The sequence below is a fragment of the Sinocyclocheilus grahami genome, unplaced genomic scaffold (assembly GCF_001515645.1).
Source record: "Sinocyclocheilus grahami isolate Dianchi unplaced genomic scaffold, SAMN03320097.WGS_v1.1 scaffold1495.1, whole genome shotgun sequence".
Classification (NCBI taxonomy): Eukaryota; Metazoa; Chordata; class Actinopteri; order Cypriniformes; family Cyprinidae; genus Sinocyclocheilus; species Sinocyclocheilus grahami.
The window spans coordinates 42,350-60,666 of NW_015506674.1; the positions used below are offsets into that span (position 1 = coordinate 42,350).

At 39.7% G+C, this 18,317-nt stretch overlaps 1 protein-coding gene across 1 annotated transcript in view; it reads left to right on the plus strand.

The window, feature by feature from the left end:
- Positions 1-17,786, plus strand: part of LOC107570705 (TCDD-inducible poly [ADP-ribose] polymerase-like) — a 40,170-nt gene extending 22,384 nt beyond the window's left edge. The window contains exons 4-7 of the mRNA XM_016256966.1: positions 8,452-8,638; positions 9,534-9,721; positions 11,505-11,780; positions 16,801-17,786. Coding sequence (XP_016112452.1) covers positions 8,452-8,638; positions 9,534-9,721; positions 11,505-11,780; positions 16,801-17,248 — 1,099 coding nt within the window. The 3' untranslated portion in view covers positions 17,249-17,786. The remainder of the gene's footprint in view (positions 1-8,451; positions 8,639-9,533; positions 9,722-11,504; positions 11,781-16,800) is intronic.
- The last annotated feature ends 531 nt before the right edge of the window (positions 17,787-18,317 follow it).

The following is an 18,317-nucleotide window of genomic DNA, read 5'->3' on the forward strand; positions in this document are numbered from 1 at the left end:
ACATTTGGGCGGCATTATGCTAATATTTCCACATAGTGAGGTAGATATGTGGGGGCGTGTTAGAACGAGCCGTTTTAGGGGGGCGTGGCAGAGTCTTAACTTTGATAAAGAATATCTCTTTGGTTTTGAGACTTTAGTCTTTGCAACTTCAGGGATCTTATCTATTCACAATCAGCTTGTAACACTCCAAAGAGAAAGGAAAACTTGAAATCGCATCATATGACCCCTTTAAAAGATCGATACTTGGCGTCCATGTATCGATACAGTATTGCCGCGGAAAATATCGCGATACTATGCTGTATAGATTTTCCCCCCACCCCTAATAGCCTAGTAGTGTGTGATCAGGTGCATACATGAGTGTGTATGTTTGTTGAATTCTTCTCAGACTGTGACGCTCGTGCTGGGTGTGAATAATGCTGGCATGCAGGCTGCTCAAGCTGAGCACGAAAAAGTGAGTTGTTTTGTGTGTATGGGATTAAGTAGGTAAGAAGATCATACTGTATTGTGCTGCTTTGGAATGAGAGGCAATAATTTGAATGTCTCTCTCTCTTTCCTCTCGCATTTGGTCTGCGACGTTTCCCAGTCGACCATCTGACACCGCAAACCACAGCTTGCTCAGAGGTGCCTTTTCACTGGTGTTTGGAGCATGTGTGCCAGGGGGGCACAGGGTTGCCGGGTTAAAGGCTAATCATTGGAGAGTGTCTTTTAGAAGTGGTTGTATATGTGGAACATGCCAGTCCCGATGCAGACCTTGGGTTTGGGCATGTTCAGTGGCGCACAAGGTTTTTAAGGGCTGCTAATCCTTCACACTTCATGCGTTTTCTTTCCTTCGCTCGCTCTTTCAGCCACCTCCCTCCCCTTGCTTTGACTCTTTTACCACTGTTTCTCTTCAGTACCCTGGGCGTGTGTGCATTTAAAGCTGGTGAAATCAGCAGAACCATGATTTAGCTTTCAGAAAAGCAGAACTGTATAGTGTTTTAGTCTGCCAGCTGGGTTCAAGTTCCCCTGATTTGCAGAAGTGCTGGATAACAAGAGAATGGCCTAAACTGGGCAAGTTTATGCAAGGTCAAAAATCTGAATTCACTTTGGTGACACACTGCTGCTAAATGTGCTTGTCACTCCTCTTCTGAGTTCTTAATATCATTCTGTACACACAGAGTTTGTTTATTTACAGAAGTAAGAATTTTACAGTCGAAAAGCTCTGGAAAAAATTTAATGGTGATTTTTTTAATTAAAGTCTGCGTGAAATGAAAATGCACCCAATCTATTTCTATAAATTCATGTTATTGATCTTATAGTGAAAAAATTCATCCATGCATTTCATTTTTATTTTTATTTTGAATTGATTTTTAATCAAAATGTCATAAATCGATCTTCCGGTGAAACAACAGGCTTCACTCTAGTAACATAAGATGGAATTTTCCAATCATTTAGTCTGCTTAAATCCCACCCATTTTTTTACAATTACCCGCAAGTACATGTGAAAGGAGACCAGAGGTGTTTTATTTTTTATTTTTTAATGGATGTCAGTGGAGGAGAGGCTTCACTACTCTGAATAAACAGCTTTTTAGAAGAATAACAGCTTATCATTTAATGAATCTACAGCCTATCAGCTAATCTTCAACATGTTTTACACTAAGCAATACCTTTGGATTGAACTATTTTTAGAGTTTACACCGTAAAAATTGTTGTTTTATAAGTTGGCCTAAGTCACTGACTTATTGCGACAAGTGGGATTCAGTTTACAGCTCTTCTCATTCATTCCTATGGTGTCTGTAAATGGCGATTGAGTGTCGCACAACTCAAGGCTGTAATGTGATTGGTTATTAAGGCACACGTGATCCAAGTTGACCATTACGCTTTCTCCAATAGTAAGTAATAAAGACCCTCTCATCTCCCTATAGTAAGACAATCTCTGATCTGACTCATTCACAGAAGTTTACATTTTCTGACTTGTAATTGCTCCCAACAACTCCCATTATTTATTTAGGAATATGTTTATTATAAGCATATTATTACAATATATTATGACAATAATCGATATATAAATATAAATTTATTTAAACTACAAACTGTTGGCATCCATGTTTCATGTTTATAGCTGCGAGACAGCAAAATGTTGCTTTGCTTATCGCTGGTTTAGATCAGAACAGGAGTGACTCTGTATGCATACAGAAGAATAGTTTTAGGGTATTTCAAACTTCATTTAAATGCGGTTGTGTACATGGGATTTAAAATTGTGAAACTAAGGCCTGAAACATACTCTTAGTACATGAACACAAACAGTTTTCTTATCTGTTTCATGTGGTATTGCATTCCACAGTAGGTCAGAAAGCACTTTATATAAACGCATATAGCAGTTTTGTGATCAGTTTTCTCTGTAAGGTCTACCACTGCCTCTAATCTCCTGCGTTGGCTAAACATAGTGTTTTTATGGCTTTAGTCAATGATTTTACTTATTATTCTTTTTTTTATCTCTAAACAGGCTTTTTAAAAATACCTTTAATATAACAATTTAATTTTCAGGTTATTCGAGGTCATTTAACGTTGCTGGATAGTGTTTTTAAATGCTCCTCGTCCTCAATCTTTTTACATCTCACCGAGTCGAGTCAAATGAGGGTGTGTGTGTGTGTGTGTGTGTGTGTGTGTGTGTGTGTGTGCATTGGCTGATCTCAGCGCCTGACACTGGTGAATCATCAGGCAGTTACAGGTCATGGTCACCGTGGCGATGAACGCTGCCTCATGATTGGGTCAGGGGGATATAAAAGTGACGCAGCACTTTAGCAGGGCTTACAGGAAGAGCAGAGCAGGTTATTCATCCGTGACTCCACCTCACAGGTAGCGAGAGAGATAAAGAGGTGAAACCTGCTTATCAACCGCTCCCCTCTCCCTCTCCTTCTCTCTGTTTCCCTCAACACCATTCATTGCCTTTAATTACAGTCTCTCCATCCTGCTTATTGTCTGCCCATTCACATCTATATTGCGCTTATCAGTCTCTCTGTCCATTCTCACACAGCTCTTTTGCTTTCAGAATTGCGTGTGTGCAGATGTGGACTAGAAAAGCCTGTGGCTTCATAAGTAGGTTGTGCTGATGAGCGCAGAGAGAATCAGTCTTTGCACTTCATTTAATGGCCGGAAGGTTATTTTTAGCACCGGAGAGACGGAAGGAGGCCGAAAGGACGAGAGGATGGAAACAGTCTCGGGGTCCTCTGTATGGGGTGACCGCGCTTTGTCTGCGAGGCAGGGTAAGGGGGCACTGGGACTTCTATTGTTATCACCGTGCTATAACTCGTTCCGTCAGGCGCCCTGACGGATAATGGTCGCCATGGTTACCCGGTGCACAGGTGGCCGACTTGAGCTTGGCGTGCCAGGCTTTAAAAAGAAGCGAGCACTTGTGCGAAAATGAAAAGTGTGTGAGCTACAGTGAAACCTAGTCTGTCAGGAAAGCCGGCGCGAATGTGTGTGTGTGCTGCAGTGAAACACTGCGTGCTAGGTGTCGCATACCTTGATGCACATCCAAAAGAAAAAGGTAACACGAGCTGAGCGCTATACAAATGTGCATGTGTCCGTGCTAAAGTGCACCATGTTGTGAAATCCAAGCCACGTTACGTCCCACCGCCAGCTTTCCAGGTTGCTACAGATAATCGCATCGGAGAAATTACGTCATAAATGGCATCGCACACAAATGTAGTAGCAAGAGAGCTCTGGTTGTTCTGAGACACTGTGTAATCCTTTCGGACTCTCTTATTTCATGTCGTCTTAGCTCTTTACCTCCCAGTGCAGTCACTTCTGTAACCACCCATTCCTCCTTAATCCCAGAATGCCCTGTTCTTTCCTCATTGTACAAGCAGAGAGTTCTGGACAAAGAACGAGCGTTGCAGAGAGAAAGAACAGAAAGCAACAGACTGCAAACTCTCCCTCTTTCTTTCTGTCGTTATAAAGAGCCTCTTCATTTACCCAAACCAGTTTTCTCTCATCTGTTTTGTTGTTGTGTTTTCACTCTGGGAAGTGATAGCTTTCGTTCTTGTTAATGGCCTTGGTTTGCTCCTGATTTAGATGCAGAAGGGCAGGTGGAACGAAAGTGCGGTGTCCACACCGGCCTTCTCGGTCACAAGCCCTGAGGAGAGATGCTGGCACTGTCGAGCGTGTCTCTGCTGCAGTATTGAGAGCAGATGACTTAGCATGAGTCAGCAACTCCCGAGAGCGAAACTGGCAACATGATTCCTGCAGAAGGATATTTGGGTTGTGAAACTCATGAGTGGCTCATTCTGTTAAGAAACTCCAGCTCAGCCCTATCTTAAGTTTTGCATCTGTGGATTAATGAACATTTGTTGTGCAAGGGACAGCGTTTTTATTTTCTGAAATGTTGTCAGGGCAGACATTTTGTACATAGATTCCAGAAAATCTGATAATATTGTGGTTGTCTTTTGCATTCAAGGGAAGGATTTGGATTATTGATTCAGATATTTTGCACTTCTTGTAGATGAGGAAAATCACAAAATGAGATCTTTAAATGTCTCATTTGTCACTTCTACACAGCAGTGAGGGCAAACAGAGACTGTTGCTTGCGTCTCCTGCGTTTATTAGACCCCATTATTCTTACAGAAGAGCTCAGGACTGTCCTCAAAAAAGCCAACATATCATATTCTATTCAAAATTCAGAAATTTCATTATGAACAAACATTTCTCATCAAATTCTTACAGGACCAAATTATCTTAGCCAGTTTGTTATTATTACCTGAAACGAATACTTTAAAATTTGTTTTTAGTTATTGAAATTAAAAAAAGAAAATGACAGAAATAAGTTTAAGTACAATTAGCTACAAAAACTGAAATACAAATATATAAGCCATATAGAAATGTAAAAAACAAAATACTGATAAAAATGACATTAGCTCATAACAAAATTACTAAAATGTAAATGCAAATTAAAACTGAAAATATTTTTAAAAAAGTTAATTTTCAATATTAATAAATACTATTATAGAATACAAATAACAATCTTAGAGCCCAAACCAGTTTGCTGGGCTTAGCTTGCTCAGGTTGATCTGCTGGCTTGTTCATAAAGGGGTTTTGGGCACCAGCTGGATAACCAGCTAAACAATAAACACCAACATGACTCGGATTAGAAACCACCTAGACCAGTTTTAACCAGCTAAAAAAAAACTGGTTGGTTTAAGCAGGGATACAATTCACATAATAGCTTTATGTTCTTGCTATATGTCATATAAATTGTTTTATTTGTGTCATTTTATGAGACATAACTGAGAACATTTTTGAGCTTATACTTTCACATTCCCTGTCTAGATGTTCAGGTTTTGTGTGTTTTAGTTACCAGTATATGAGACAAAGTTGTTATTCTCCCCATGTTTACTTGCCCCCCCCCCCCCCCCCCCCAGACGTGAGATTACACAAACAATCTACATTTTGTCCCCTTGCAGCTGGGGGTGTGAGCAATTATGGATTTAGTGTCCTTTTTAGTGTTCTGAGGGACATTAACACATCTAAATGTTCAAGTTTGGCTGCTAGACTGGTATTATCTGGTGCCTTGGCTCTGATGACCTGATGGAAGTGCTGAAACGGCTGTGTTCTGGTCTCTAGCATGGGGAGTCGGTCTCTCTGTTGGTTTTTGTTGGCTGAGCCAGAAGCCGCTTGTGTGTTTGTGCCTGGAACTGTCTGTAAAAGACAGGCTGTCCCGAACATGCTGCTTCAGAGTGATTCTGGGTGTGTATGATTGAAGCCCATGGTGTTCCAGTTGAGAGGACACAATGTGTGTCTTTCGCTATGAAAAAGAGAGTAAGGACCATTTTGGTAGATGCTGAAGGTTTTGCGATGAGTTCGGGGCCTGAAATTCTGTCATCATTTACTCACTCTCAAGTTGTTCCAGACCTGTATGGCTTACAGCCACTTGTCTATATAATGAAGAAGAATAAGGTGAATAAGGACCAAAATGACAAAAAAACAAAAAAAAACATAAAAGTGCCTTGAAACTAGTTCATGTGACTTGTGTATCAAGTACAGTCAGTCAGTTCCAACCGGTTTTATGAACTAGAATTAAAGTATTATTTATATCGCAGTGTAGTATTTATTACTAATTTGAAGGAGCTTTTATTTCATATATAGTTTTAATTTTAATGATTAGTAATTTTGTAAACATTATAAACATTTCCATTTAGCTTTAATGTATTTTTATTTTAATAATTGTAGTACTTCAGCTTGAAATTGTTTCAGTTCAGTTTGGCTAGTTGTTATTGAATATTTATATTTAATTTATTTCAGCTTTATTTCAAATAATGAAAACAATTGTTAATAGTTTTAGTTAACTGTAACGCTGTTAACGATTCATTAACAACAAGCTGACTCAAAATTCATGTGATTCATTTGTAAATTGCTATTTTCATTCTTCCAAATACTCTTTATGCTTTATGGAGGAATTAAAGTCATACGGGTTTGGAACAACATGAGGTTGAGTAATTAATGGCAGAATCTAATTTTTTGGATGAAGTAACCCTTTAACTTGTTTACACAATGGGCTTTATTTTGGAAAGGACTGCTGGAAAACCCTGTATGTGTGAATGGCTGGTTTATACATGTGAATGGCACATGCATAAATTGTGTGTGTGAATGGCTGGTTTATGCATACTTGTGTTTTGGGCTGACTCAATTCAGTAGGTCAGTTAACATAGCAATGATAAGCATCTTCCTCCCTCTCCCTCTCTCCCTCTCTCCCCCTCTCTCTCTCTCTCTCTCTTACACATGCATGTGTGCATGTGAAGTTTGGGCCTGGTTTTGTTTGTCATGCATTTTTTAGATCAGATTTGGTGTCTGTTGGCATGATTTCAAAGATAAAAAGACATTGTGTAAGCGTGATTAAGGGAAAATGAATAACCATCATTTGCTTATTCCATCTGTTATTTGCTGTCTTCTGACTGTGAGAAGCTCATGTGCTGCACTTAGTTTTCTCAGATGCTTTTTTCCCTCCACCATTTAAAACGATGGTTCTTACCGAGAAATGTCCTGGTCATATTCCAAAAGTCTAAAGAATCAATTTAATACATGCATTGCATTGTGACATTATTTTCATTACAAATAAACAAATAGTCATACATTCTCATTACCATAATGTTAAAAAATATAATTCTCGCTGTAATGACATAATGAAAACCAGCTTTTTCAGGGACTGTTATTTTTACCTTGTTGGGTTAAGTTACAACCCAAAATGTCACCAGATTTTAACTGTCCTCTTTCGGGTTACCATTAAAATCTATAAAAAAGGACTGAGATCATCCCAGCACTTCATGGTGCTTTATTTTTAATATTTTTTTTTTCAATTCATTTCTACATAGATTGTTTTTGCTCACTGTGCTCATGTTTAGTCTACTATAGCCATGTTTTGAAGGCTCGTTAATGCTCACAAGTGGCCTCTTGCTGTTTAATTGTATTTTGTGTGTATGTATTTGTGAGGTTGTTGAGATCGTCAACCTGCTAGGCCCCCTTTGCTGTGCTCTGGACATCCAGTGATTAGTCTACCTCGCGACTGTCCGCCACGTTTGCTTACGAGTGTTTCTTTCAGGCCTCAGTCCACCCATCCTGTCAGAGCTCCATGTCCTTCTGGTGTGCTTCTGAAGATTAGCTCTCAGAACTCTCTGGTGTGTTGATTTTGAGTGTGTCGGACAGTTTTGGTCTAGTGCACACAGCAGTTGTCTGGGTCTTTGACCTTTACAGGTATGCTTGAGTGAGAGGTTTTTGTTCCCTTTGTCATTTCTCTCACTCCTTGTTGTTATATGTTCTATTAATTTTTTTCTGCAGTTTCACCTTAGGAACCCAAATGGGCATTAATAATGGATGATTTGTGATTTGTGTGGGACTATCTTTGAGCAGAAGTAATTTGAGCATATGTGTTTGTAAAGGTTTTATATGATTTGACCATTAAAAAGGGCCTTGTATAGGCTTTCGCTGGTTTCTTTCACTAGTTGAATTTTGGGTCTGCATGTGGGTTGAGCATTATCTGAACCACTTTTGCCCAGACATTTCACCTTTAACCCCAAATCCTCTTTGTGTTGGGGAGTAAGTGAGATCGATGAGGCCATTATTAGCGAGCCACCCCCTGGAGGGTGACCTAAAAAGCCGAGGTCTGAAAGTGGGGGGCAGTCAGGGGGGTCACCGTTCCATTCCCCTCCGTCTGGAGAACAATCTCACCCCTCATTGGGTTTTTCAGTATTTGAGGACCACAGAGACCAAGGGAGAGTTTTCTAACATGCCCAAGGAATTTTGTGGAAATGAAATTAGGTGTAGGAAGCTTATTGATGTCATGGCTCAAGAACAGATTTATTAGCTTTCGGGAATTGAATCGTTTTTATTGAACTGCTTTTTATTCTGTGTAAGTGATTGTCATGTGCATGTGTTTGGGATTTTGTGTTTACTTTGTGTTTACTTTTGTTTCACGTACAGCGGTCGAGTGTTTACGTTGGACTTCAGTGCCATGCGAGTTTGTGACCTGGAGTTTGACCTCGTCAGGCGTCTGTCCACGCCTTCCAGCTCCACAGCCACACCCACAAACACAAGCCCCACCCCTAACTGCCTGACTGTGTGGAAATACTACTGTAGAGATAACTTTGGCTGGAGGGAATATTCAGAGGTGAGAATCACACCAATCTGATCCATTCTTCCCCTTCTTTTATAATTTCTTTTAGACAATTATAATTTTACATTAGATTTCTATTTCAAATAAATGCTGTTATTTTGAAGTTTCTATTTGTCAAAGAATCCTGAGCAGCACAACTGTTTTTAACATTGATGATAAGAAGAAATGTTTCTTGAGCACCAAATCAGCCTATTAGAATGATTTCTGACAAATCATGCGACGCTGAAAACTGGAGTAATGGCTGTTGAAGATTCAGCTTTGTTATAACAGGAATAAAATGCATCATAAAACCTATTACAATAGAACAAAGTTATTTAAAATTGTAATAATATTTCACAATATTACTGTTTTTATTGTATTTTTGCTCAAATAAATGCCAGCTTGGTAAGCATGAGAGACATCTTTTAAAACATTAAAAGATCATGCAGACCTCAAACTTTTTGTGATTTTAGAATGGAAATAAAACCTAAACCAATTCTTGAAAGATTTTGTGAGATTTACCTTTTAGGGTCTTTTTAAATAGTGCTAAGATTGCGCACATAAATAGCAGATTTTCAGTTCTCAGAGTTTGAGAGAGAGTGTGTGTGTGTGTGTGTGTGTGTGTGTGTGTGTTGTTGGCTCAGTAAATGTACAGTACGTGTGATTGCTTTGTGTATTGGGTCTCAAGTCAAACTGGCTTGCACACACCAGAGAAGATGTCCTGTTCTACTCACAAGCGCCTGAAATCAGAACATTGCATAAGCTTTCCTTTTAAAACAAATCTCCTATGATGGATACATTCTGACCAGTGCTCCGGATGAATTTAGTGGGAGTCGGAGCACATTTAAATGTTCTGTTGTTCTCTCTTTCTCTGTCAAACTCATTTCCTCTCTCTTTCTCCGTTTCACAGCCGGTGGTTCGGTTGATTGATGAGGCTAGTGGCCGAGGTCTGAAGGAGGTCCGTTTCATCACACTGCAGAATCAGTACATCCTGAACATTTATGAGGGCTTCCAGCAAAATGCTGTTTTCGGTTTCCGCCGGCAGATCAAAAAACGACCGCTCTTCAGGTCCTCTATCATGCTTACGCCTTACCTCCAGTGAGTATCTCCGTTTACCTTCAGCACTCACAAAGTGTCGTAAAACTCTTGTTAGGCACCACTGATTTCACTCTAAATATCCCATAACAACCAATTTTGTGCCTTCCAAAAAATGGGTTTGTTCCTCAAAACATCTAAAAAAAAAGGAGTTTCACATATAGATTGTTTTCTCTGGATGCGCTCCGAAACCCCAAGATAACTTGCAAGCAGTTCACTGCTCACCGAGAACATACCCGGACTCTGCGTAATTCGCATCAGTGAAAGGTTTCAAGTGTATATCTCATTTTAATTGCTTGAAGTACTGCTTGTGCCTCCAGAACACTTTCCTGAAACATAATATTCCAACTCACCTTAAGCTAGCACATGGACTGCAGCCAAAGCTAGTCTGTCATAATTCTCATAAAGAGAGCAATCTCTGTTATATCTATCATCTGTTGTCAAAATGAAATATGATGTGTGCTTATTTACAGGGACAAAGAAAAATTTTGAATGCAACAGATGTAAAAAGGTACAGAAGAAGGGACGAGGGTTAAATGGGTTCCAGACCTGTTAGGGTCTGTGTAAGAGAGTCTAACGTGATCATATGAAAGTCAGATTTCTGGCTAGCTCAGTATTTTTGTTCTTGCAACATTTTCCTGTCCTGTCTTTAATCTCTTGCATCTACTAAGTCATTCAGGCCTGTGAAGGGTCAGAGACATGTGGATATTTTTCTGTATGTTCCCTTATTGCTACATGTAAATTAAGGCAAACAGCAGTTTTGAATCTTTCCCGCCCTGTTTTTCATTTTTTATTTTTTTCCAATAGAGTCTAGCTGTAGTCTTCGCCCCCAGAATCAGGACTGAGCGATATATTATTTTAGCCTTTTGACAGTATTATATAACACAATATGTATAAACATTTTTGAATGTTGAATTTCAAGTCGTTTGGTCCATTTAAAATGATTTACTGAAACAGGCAGTTTAAACTGATTCTGAAAAAATAAACTGAAGTCACCAACACTTCTGCTACTAATGTTTAAATTAGACACGCTATTCATCGTATTGCTTTCGTACTTAAAAGTTGCAAGACAAGTAGGGATTGTTAACTTTATTCCCATCAGTCTGCTCCTGTTGTCAGGTAGAGGCCACTGCAATGCTGGTCCACCCATCTAAAGGGTCCTGCAGCGTCAGGAACACATTGTCCTGAGCACAGGGGTGGAACTCATTAGTGCGATTGACAATTTGGCCGATCCGCTGCCTGCACCAGCTGAGTTAATGCTCAGCAAGCAGAATGAATCACCCTTTCATTCACACACAGACACTCTTAACAAACAGACCCTTAACATTTGCTTTCCAGAAAGTGTTTGCTTATCTCTTCAAAATGATTGCCCTAGTTTCTTTTCATTTGCTTTTCCTCAGTCGCTTTAAAAATATATATGGGAAAGGAATCACCACAGTTCCAGCACTGGTAATCAAGTCGAGAGAGGAAAGTAGCACAAGATAAAAGTTCAAAGATGACTCATAAGGTAGTCACACTGACTTGAGGGATAACCTTTACCTGCTAGAAATCAAGTGGGATGTTTATTCACAGGACTGAACCCTGACCTCCATTTAACCACAACCTCAAGACTCTCATAAACACACATGTGCCAAAACTGCAGAAGAAATTAGTGAAATGTCATGATTCTCAATACCAATTTCAGTACCACAGCAAAAAAAGAACCATTCATGTTTTTAAAATGATTTTTTATTAAATGATGAAATATGTAGAAATGAATTAATCTCATGTTTCCTCTCTTCTTTAGGACTCTCGGTGGCCTTTCCTCAGCATTTCTCTCCTCCCTGGAAAGTTCTGGAAACCAGCCTCTCTCTCCTACGTCAAGCGGCCCCTCCAAAGTGTACCCTGAGACTTGGTTACCCATGAATACCAGTCAGGACTTCCTGCAGGTGCCCGTCTCCCGGGACGACCGCAGCTACCGGACTGTCTACAGCCTCTTCCACAAGACCGTATCTGAGACCAAGTTCCGCATCCTGAAGATCCTCCGTGTCCAAAACCCCTTCCTCTGGGAGAAGTACAAAAGGTGTGGTAGGAGATTCTCAAACAATGTCTAGATCCTTTGTGCTATTCAGAGTTGTTTAGACCAGCGGGTCTCAATTCCATTCCTCGCGTACCCCTGCTCTGCACATTTTGTATGTTTCTCTTATTGCTGCAGACGTTTGTTATATTTGACTGTAAGTGCCCTGCGAAGTGGACATTACCGGATATTCCGCCATGATTCCAGTTTGAAGGGAGCGTATATGTTCCATACAAAAGGCATTTAAGTGTGCGAGACGTGAATTTAAATTGTATTTATTTACAGAGGTATATTATGTCCAACTTCAGGCTTCTCTAGTAAGTTTCGTATGTGTGTGAAGACGCTGCAGGCAGCGGCGCAGCGCAAATCTGTAAATGAATATTCCGAAGTGAAGTAAACTTCAACGGATTTCCCCTGCTCAGGGAGTAGGGAGCAATGGACACTGTGTAGGGACCATGTCAATCGGAACACAGTTCATGCACGGAGCTCACTTCTAACGAGATGATGATCTGAATCAGGTGTGTTAACAAAGAGAGACATGCAAAACATGCAGAGCGGTGGTACGCGAGGACTGGAATTGAGAACCGCTGGTTTAGACTATTTATCAGGGGCCAAAGCAGTGTTTAGTAAACACTGACATTACGAACTGGTTGAAGGTTATCAGGACAGATCTGTGTTTCATAAATGTCTGTAAAGTGAGTATTTAGCCACACCCCTGAACAAGACTCTGAGGCTTTGATGTTTGCTTTCATGCTGCTAGGTGTCAACCGCGTAAACGGTTCTTACTAAGTTTTGTTGGTCGGAAACAGATGTGTTTTTGTGGTAGGTCCGTGAGGTGAACTTCTTAGCATGTGAAATGTGGAACATGATAGAGGAAGTGAGTGAGAGAGGAAAGGGTGCTAGTGGTGGGGCCTTGGTGTAATTTAATAAGACTTTTCGTGCCCCTCAGGACAATAGGTTACAGAAAAGGGATGAGTCAGGAAGAAAAATATATTGCTGTTGACTCATGAGGTGTGTTTGTGCGTGCGTGTTTGTTCACTGCTATGTTAAGCAGGCGACCAATTAACTAATCCGTGCATATTTCCATGTGTCTAGTAATGCCATAGCTGGAGTGATTGCTGTTTCCGAACGCACAGTAGACAGTATGTTTGTAAATAATATAATAATGTGGTGACAGTTTAGGTATATTACATTTTGGTAGTGTAGTATAGGCATTTTCAAACTTTTTTTATGCCAAGGACACTTAAAGGCACAATATGTAATTTTTTGCCACTAGAGGTCGCGTATTCAAAACAAACAAAGAATTGTTTTATTTACGAGAATTTATTTACGATGTTAGATGACGGTGTGACTGCGTGTGGAATCATTGGAGTTGTCGTCTTCATCCCCACAGCCGAAGCAATGCTATGGGACTCGGGCAGAAATCATGTTCATGGATGAGCTAATGTATTAAAGATTTATTAACATCGTAGTATGAAGCAGAGTGAGGCGGAAAGCCGTCGAAGCAAAACGAGGCAGCTGAACAAGCGCGACACACGGCTCGAAAGCAGCGGAGCTTTTATTATACCACATTCGACCGCTTCCGCTCCTTCCGGAAAGCAGCGGAAGTAAGCAGCACTGTTTTATCATACTAGATACATTTGAACGTTCTGTTATAATGCTACTCTGTGCGGTCGTCACCTGTCTAATAAAATGCATAGCATATTAAAGCGTCTTTGGTGTTTCCATGTTTTCTACAAAACAAAACCGGAAATCGAGGGTGTATGATGTCAATGGTATGCGACACAATGACACTATAGACACGGTCCGTGTCACTAGTTAAAATACTTAAAATTGCTTATTTCTCTGGATTTAAACATTCTTCCAAACATTTGGGATAATGTAAGTACACAAGTCAGCAAAATATATAAAACTGTTCTAGTGGTTTTTGGATATTTTAATAAAAAAATCTTACATATTGTGCCTTTAAATACAATGAACCCTCTTTCTTAATATATGAAGGCAGCTAAATATTTTAATGTGTAAAGACCGACCCATTTATACTCTGCAAGAAAATATTAAGCGTGATACTATTGACAAAATGTTGTTTCTAAAAACTAAGTAATAGCTTTTGTATAGTCATTGTACTGAAGCCAAATCAAATAACTAATCATTTCTGTAATGTACTGTGTATTAAGTTCATAACATATTTTTTTTCTACTGACTATTAGAGTGATGAACAATTTTTCACAAAATTATGTGTAGAATTGGTTCTTTCTGTAAAATAAAAAATAAAAAAATAGGTGTGAATAGAATAGTGTTGTCAAAAGCACTGGTACTTTGGAAAAAAAACCTACACCAGCCTTTCAGTTTTTGTATTTTCAATGAAATAGTTTTAATAGTTTTTGCTTTTGTACTGAAACTGGTACAGAGAACCGTGACATTTTACTGGTATTGGTGGCAATAAATACAATAGAATAAAATTACATATTTGCATGATTTAAGACTTTTGACAGGTTTTAGAAATTATAATAAAACAGTAATATTACCAAATTAAAAATTGTTCAACTCTAAAAAAGAAAAAACTTCTAGCCAAGAACCATGCACTTAGACAAGAATAGACTGATCAATATGTAAAACAGTCATGTATAGTTTGCTTGTTTTGCTTGGCTTACTGAGGTGAATTGAAATCTGAAATCCTATATATCCCTGAGAGGCCAACTGAATATAGAGGTGCGGATATCTTATTTACATGCTACTATGTGTCTCAAACAAAACTCTTGAATATCATTCAAAGATTCAGTGCAGTGAACCTCACAACGTTTGGCAAATCCAGCGATTAGTTCATCCTAGCAAGCACTTATTGTAGTAGCCTGGGAAAGAGAGCTGAAGGAATAAAGGTTGGTGTGTTCATATGCTTGTGCAGGTGAAGATCTTTTGTACAATAGTTCTGAGTGTTTCCAGGGTGTTGGCCAACGAGCGAGAGAGAGAGAGAATGTCACTGGGTAAGCATGAAAGAGGATTTGTTTGCATCAGTAAAAGAAAGACCAAAACAGACTGATGGCAGAGTAGCTTGGTGTAAAAGAGTTTAAAGGAGATGAAAGGAGAAGCTGAAACAACAAGAGTGATGACTTTATTGACGCATATGGAGTCACTGCTCCCCGGCAATGTGCGCGTGAGCGTGTCAGTCGATGATTGTGACAACTGGGCATTGTCAATGGCCGTAGGGTCACTTGAGGTCAGCTGGGGCCAGGCAGTGTCACACTGAGTACTCTACTGATCAGAGAGTTTCTTTCAGCCAGGCTGACCTTGCGGGGCCCACAACAATAGAGGCACAGACTCTAGGCTAATCAAGCCCTGTTGCTGACTGGGTTCACTCAGGTCCCTGGCGCTCATCTGTTTACTCACCCTTTCTGTACCCTCTCACTTCTCTGTTTCCATTTGACAAGATGACAGGCTGAGTGCTCCAGAGTTTGGCTTGTTGTCTTGTTTTTGTGCAAGGGCAGCTGGCGTGCTCTGACACAACAAAGTTGTGTTTTATTTTAGTCCTAGAAGTTTGCATACGGTAATTGTTGGCATCAGGGTTCAAAATTCACTTTTTTGCCACACCTGTCAGTGGTGGCTGAATTGAGAAGATTTACCAGATGTGAGGTTGTAAAGGCAAAGAATTAACAGTACGATGTGGTGTGGTCCCACATGTGGGATTTTTATTTCTGTGCCCATGGGAGTACGGTCCCACATATGGGATGTAGAATGTTCGGTGGCGTCACATAACTGCCAAATTCAAACCAAATTCAGAGAAGGATGCGCTCAGCGCTTGTCATATAATCACAACTATGCAGTGTTTTCAACCACATAATGTTTATTTTAAGTTTTGGACATTTAAATTAACATAAATACTAATAAAACCATACATGTAGAGTTTGTAAAATACACACTGATGTCTATGGATGCAGCAATAAGAATCCATTCTAATATAATTTGCCGACGTGTTTTATTCATATCAGATACACATAGTGTAAGTAACTGAAATTCACTCTATTCTTCTCTCAGTTCACCGGCCACTTACTTGCATGTATTTCGGGAGAAACTGATGAATTTACGTGCTGTAAATCCTACTGACAGGACTCTCTGAACTGCAGTGCGAACAAACATGACGGCACCCATCTCACGTTATAGATCAAGATCATTTATAAAGGTTTTTAAATGACAAAACAGACTCACTTACACGTATTTGAAAATCAGAATATCAGACAGTTGATGACATGGTAAGCAAGTTTTGATTAAAAAAGGAAAAACAAATTAAAAGTGATCCATCTGTCATACAGTGTTATTGTGGCTGCAGTGTGTCACGTGACTAGCATGATGCGTGACCATGGAAACAATAAGGGGAAATGTTCTAAAATAGAGGTCACCTTAAAAAAAACTCGCTCTGGGGGACAGCTAGAATATTCTAAACTTACTCGTGAAAGGGTTATGAGTTTTTCATTTCACAGGCCTATTTTGTGGCATGATTTAATAAACTGTTAAATTTCATCTTTAGCATATCTCAAAATATTAATGTAGCATGTAAAACTATTAATTAGAATTTTTAGTGTATCTTTAATTTCTTTATACAAGATGTCTAATTTTAATATCTGCAATTTATCAATTATTGTCCAGAACATAAATAACTATCAGCGTATCAGTATCAAGTATCAACTAGGATTGTAATGTGCATCCCTAGCCTCTGTAAATCACATTAAGATATACTAGATAAACATATAATGCTACATTTTATTCTTTGGAAGGTTGTGACAGACGTTTTTTTTTAGTTGATGGTTTGTATGCTTTTAATTTCAATTGTTCATCTACTTTCATAAAATTATTGTTCTTACAATACGATGAAAGCCACGCATTGTGTTACTGGCCAACTGGTTTGAATCTTGGTTGCCTTACACAGTCTTTGTCTGTTCTGTCTTTACTTTTGTCTAATGCTAACTCCCGTTTTCTGGTTTTGGCTTTTAACAATGTTAACTGAAATGTCTGTTTCTCCTTCTCTTTACAGGAAGAAGGAGTACATGTCACGGCACATGTCAGAGATGGACTGCATGCTGAACGAACGCCACCTGTTCCACGGCACATCCCAGGATGTGGTGGAGGGCATCTGTAAGCACAACTTCGACCCACGTGTGTGCGGCAAGCACGCCACCATGTTCGGCCAAGGCAGCTACTTTGCACGCAAGGCTGTCTATTCTCACAACTTCTCCAAGCGCTCGCCTCGTGGTGTGCACTACATGTTTCTGGGCAAAGTCTTGACGGGCAAGTTCACAGTGGGCAACCCTTCCATGCGCCGCCCACCCTGCCTGAATCCAAGAGACACCTCCAGCGACTTATTTGACTCCTGTGTGGACAACTGGATGGACCCGCAGATCTTTGTCATCTTCAGCGATGATCAGAGTTATCCTTACTTCATCATTCAGTATGAAGAGGTGGGCAATACGGTGGCTATTTGAAGATCACTGCACATCTAGATTCCTGCACAAGAGACCATGTGCACATTCTGCCAGTTTGAAAAGAGACAGGAGTAGTTGTGCACCAGCAATCCGAATAGAACTCATGAACCATATGGGATACGTTCGGATATGGTTCCCAGCCTCAATCATGTGTGAGGGTTTCTGTGTGACCTTTCAGTGCGCGTCTTCTCAAGCCTCTGTGAATACAAATGGGGATTGTGTGTATGGCATCCCTCCTCTGTGCTGGACAGTTTAGTGTGCGAATCATGTGTGTGGATGAGTGTCTCTGCTGTGGCTTCCACGGATAACCATGGATTGGAACCCACATTAGTAAAAGGCACGTCAATGACTCGAGGCTGTTGTTGCAGCTTCACATTCTTATTCTTTTTTCCCCCAAAAACTCACCGTTCCCATTGCTGCCATTTGCGTTCCATACTTGCTATTTGTTCGAAGTTGTAAATATGATCTCCTTGTTTATATTTGAACTGTGTGCCTTTTGTCCATAAATAAATTGTTTATTTATGTTAGTCAATGTAACAAGTAAATAAAAACAATTTAAAGAAAATGTGACTGATGTTAAGTTGGTGTTTGTTATATAACCTGATTTGCATTGTGTTCAGGTAAAGCATTGTAATGCAACGTAAAATTTTTACAGTTCATACAGTTTCATCTTTGACCCCATTTGCCGCTGACCTTTTTAATCATACCCTGTGGTTTTCTAACAATTCACACAACATTGTTACATGGGTGGTGCCAACATGAAAATGAAAACATGATGACAGGAACAGAGGATGATCCTTTGAGTATCTAGATGCATTGAGTTGACGATACAACATTGAAGGCATCTCATGACATTCAGAAAGTGAAAGGGATTTAAGTCAGACACTGCTAAAATGCTAATATTTCATGGCAGGGATTTGCTTGTTACAGAGTTAAATGTGATTCATCTTTAAGCATGTTCTCTAAATGAAAAATCTCTCTCGCTCTCTTAACCCACACCATTCTCTCTCTTGCCCTTCCTCTCCAGAGGACTCTGGGTTCCTAAGCTCCATGAATCCCAGAGTACCAG